Source organism: Gavialis gangeticus, unplaced genomic scaffold, assembly GCF_001723915.1.
Source record: "Gavialis gangeticus isolate Ggan-Ray unplaced genomic scaffold, GavGan_comp1, whole genome shotgun sequence".
Classification (NCBI taxonomy): Eukaryota; Metazoa; Chordata; order Crocodylia; family Gavialidae; genus Gavialis; species Gavialis gangeticus.
In genome coordinates this window covers 162573320-162577321 of record NW_017728992.1, presented here as the reverse complement: position 1 = coordinate 162577321, position 4002 = coordinate 162573320, and the positions used below count along the sequence as shown (strand labels likewise).

Below are 4002 nucleotides of genomic sequence, written 5' to 3'. Positions count from 1 at the left end.
CTAGAGGCAGCTGTGTCGAGCATGGTAAAGGAACCAATTCCCCATTTATAAAACATTGTTCCTATGGGAAAATTGGTTCCTAGTTTCAATGTTTCAGCTTAAAACATGGTTTTCAGGAACCAATTGCATCGTAAGTTTGAGGACTGCCTGCATCTTTTACTGGAGCAGCCATATAGTTGGGAGAAATGCTGGTCAATCTTTCAAGCACAAAATGCCCTTTTTCTGAAAGCTTATCTAATCTCTCTCCCAACTCTATAGTTGGTCCAGTAAGAGATACTGCAAACCCCCCTGTATATGTTAACAATACTGTCAGGATAAAAATATTTTGTTTTGTTTTCCATATTAAAGGAAACTCCTTTCATAATTAAAAACCAAAATAAAAATGGAAAAAAAACTTTCAAATTTATCTTCATGTCATTATTGATGCTGGAGAGTCACTTTGCAACCCCTTTAATTGTGATGGCTAGCTACTTTCTAGCCATCAGATTTCAGCACCATATTACAATCTGGTTTTGGCAAACATAGCAAAAGATGTTATGTTTTCCTTTTATGAAACAAGTTTCATAAGATATTTTATTAAATCAAGAGGAGGAGGAGCAATACCACATTTTCTTCTTTTTCTTCTTTAGTTTAATAAACAGAACAATTCTTTTCTGTGTTACTACGTGGTATATAATAGAACTGCAAGAGAAAGCAGTCCCCTTTCTACCTATACTAGTTCTTGTATTTTTAAAAACAAAACAAAACAAAACAAAACAGTGTCTCTCTTTATTCTGCTAGCTTAGACAGGGAGACCCATATCCTGTTTTGCTCATGCTCAGCTTATGCTCCTCCTTTGTCTCAACTGAATTTCTCGTATTAATTCAGCAGGGCACAACAAAACACTTGCAACTTGTGCTGAAATCCCTACTGTGTGCTTTTCACTCTGCATTCTCACTGAAACCACAGACTGAAGTCAATAAGGTCTTGCTGTCCAGTTGTAAGAAGCCCAAAACAACCACACCATATGCATACAAGAGTGAGTACAAAGGGCAGCTCAGTCTCCAGACCTGACTTAAATTTCAGTCATGATTTACTCCTGCCTGACTCATATTTTACACCATGATAGAACCAACTGATTTCAGTGGAGATACTCCTGATTTACATCGGTGTAAGTGAGAAGAAAATCAGGCACCAGTATCTATGAGATGGGCCCTCATATGTTAAAAAGTGACTCTGATCCCACCACATCGTTTCACATAATCTGCTAAACATGTTTTGGAGAGGGATGATTCTCAGTCTGCCAGCCCTAGGCCAACCTAAAAGCTGAAAGACTCACTAATCCATTACCAATCCCCTGGAGCCCTCCGGCCCGCACCTTTAACATAGTTTTGATCTCTGTAACACTTTAACTACTCTTGCGGTCTCTTCTCCTACTAGAAAATGGTCATGATTAAATGCGTCAATATTCATTTCCTGTTTCCTAGCCTAGAAACAAAGTATCAGTTATGTGGACACACAAAGTAATTCACACTGGTCATTCAAAATCTCAGCCCCACAGTTTCTACAGGTCACCATTGAAGAGGCTGTGCTCTAGCCTTAATTTTTTTTTTTTTTTTAAATAATTCTGATTTTCTAATTACTTTTCTAAAACAGGTAAATGAAAGACTTGTTCCTTTGATATTTACTGAGCTATTAACAGCCAGCTGTATGTTCAAATCTGTGTAAATATTTGACATTCAAAGTTACAATTAAAAAATATAGAACTAAGGCTGTAAGAAGACTTCAGAGCATACATTTACATTCGTTCTTTGCAACATTTTTCTCCATTTTTAAAACCCACCTGATTAATCTTCAAGATTTTATTGCCATGAGGGAATTAGAAAGATGGGAGAAATTTGAGAGAGGGAATCGGACAGGGATCTGAAGACAGGCCTAGAAGGCAGGACTCACTGAGATCTTACCCTCACTTTAAAAGCAAAGCCTCTCCATGGCCTTGAGCATGTCTTTTAACCCATCTGTCCTAATCTGCAAAATGGGAAAAATAAATGCTGGATAAAAATTTCAAAAACACCAATGGGTGGAAGAATCATGTGCAAAGATGCTGCATAGGAACTAAAATCCTCTGCAGCTGATTCATCAGATGTACAGTAGGGCTTGTCAAAACTTCTCCATCAATGCTGTTTTTCTTGGAATAAAAGTCTTTTTCTACCTAGCACTAATATACAGCAATAGCAACACAAACTGTCCAGTGAGCTATCCTCCCCACTTACCACAACGTTATCTTCACTCACCTTGTCACAAAAGACCTTGATCTGGCAGTAGGCTCGGTGGATGGGTTTATTGCTGCGATTATTGTAGCTGTAAGTGTCAATTTGAATCATCAAAGGAAGCCCCTTTACACCTTTTTGTGAAGAAAAATCTGTGCTCAGGCAATTCACTGTGATGAAAATCTGAAGCAGAGACAGAGATCAGAGATTACCTTTAAAAGGCTGTACATGTGATTATTCTTCACTGGAGACTCCTGAGACCATATAAAAATGTGGCAAAATTTAAAGCAAGAGCTATCTTTATTAAAAACAGAGAGAAAAAAATATAAAGAGAGAGTTATAAACATTTTGTTATTGAATTCAACTACCATCTCAATTTTGAAAAAACTCACAGAACTGTATCTTCACTTCAGATGCAACTATTTCTTTCCAAATTCAATTTTGGCCTGTCTGACATCTCGTAAGTGTTCAGCTATCAGTTTAAGTTCAATAAACAAACCAGAACTAAACTTTCCCATAGCTCTTTTTCCTTTCCACTGTCCTCCTTGTTTTTCACTCCCCTGAGTTATATCTTTGACTTCTCTAGGCCTTCATATGCTGGTTGTATCTTCAGCTTGCCAAATCATTCTGCATAACATCTCCAAGATCTGACCTCCCCTACTCATCCACACTACTAATACTGGCTTAGGCTCTCATCATCTTCCATTTCCATTTGACAACATCCTTTTTTCTGCTTTTGACACATCATATTTTGCCATGTGTAACAGGGGGCAATGCTCCCAGGGCCCAGTCATAGTACCAGCCCACCCACCTGTCTAGGGCAATCTGCCAGTCTCATCTGCCACGCCTTGTTGTTAAAATACTGGTTGTAACAACGTGGGAGGCTGCCCATTTAGGACCCCAATGCATAGATGTATACACACAACTCTGACCTTCCCTTATCATGTCCCATGCCTCACAGATGGCATCCTTGAATTGTTCTTTACTCCAGCTTGTGGCTGGGTCAAACTCAGCTCCTTGCTAGGTCTCATGCATTCATCCTTTCACTCCACCCCATCAGGCCTCATTCATACCGCCCTGTCTTGCTGGGGCCTCTTCCACTCTCCCTTCTCTCACCAGACCTCTTACGTGCTGCCCCTCACTGAGCCACACCCAACCTGCCCTGCTCCCTTAAGTGACTGCGTAGGCCATCAGGCTTGCCTACTTGCACTCCTTGGCTTACTGGCACGCAGCCTCTTGGGCCCGCTCACGACCTTCACCTGAACGATGACCAGCCAATTTGCCTTGCCCTGGGCAGAACTCTGACCCGAGCCCCTCTCTGGATAACTCATCATTCTCGTCCCCTCATTAGGGCCAACTACTCGCCCCTTCCATCCACAACTCACGCTGAGCTGCATCACTCAGTCTTGGGCCCAACTACAGCCTCAGGCATCCAAAGATCAACCTTAGTCTCACTGCCCCCTTCCGGAGTTTACACTCGTGCCCTCACCCTAGGGCCTGCCTCTCACCGCCCCTTCTCTGGGGCCTTACTACTACTACTGCTGCTGGCTCAGGCCTGAGCTAAAATGAAGGTTGCTCAGCCCTCTCCTCCAATCACGTGGCCTGGCTTCCAGCCATGTAACTTTCTCATTAAGGCTGGCCCACACCTGCCAGTTGCCCTGCTGTCTGATTTTGCCCTTAAAGTGGCAGACACCTAAAGGTGCTCTGCCACACACCTTCCCCCTTAAAATGGCTGCCATTGGGGGTCTCTCCC

At 42.0% G+C, this 4002-nt stretch overlaps 1 protein-coding gene across 3 annotated transcripts in view; it reads right to left on the bottom strand.

Annotated features, from left to right (window-relative positions):
- Nucleotides 1-4002, bottom strand: part of GRHL2 (grainyhead like transcription factor 2) — a 149861-nt gene that overhangs the window by 54821 nt on the left and 91038 nt on the right. For all 3 annotated transcript variants that reach the window (XM_019528021.1, XM_019528022.1, XM_019528023.1), the window contains exon 9: nt 2274-2432. In XM_019528021.1, the coding sequence (XP_019383566.1) occupies nt 2274-2432 (159 nt within the window). The remainder of the gene's footprint in view (nt 1-2273; nt 2433-4002) is intronic.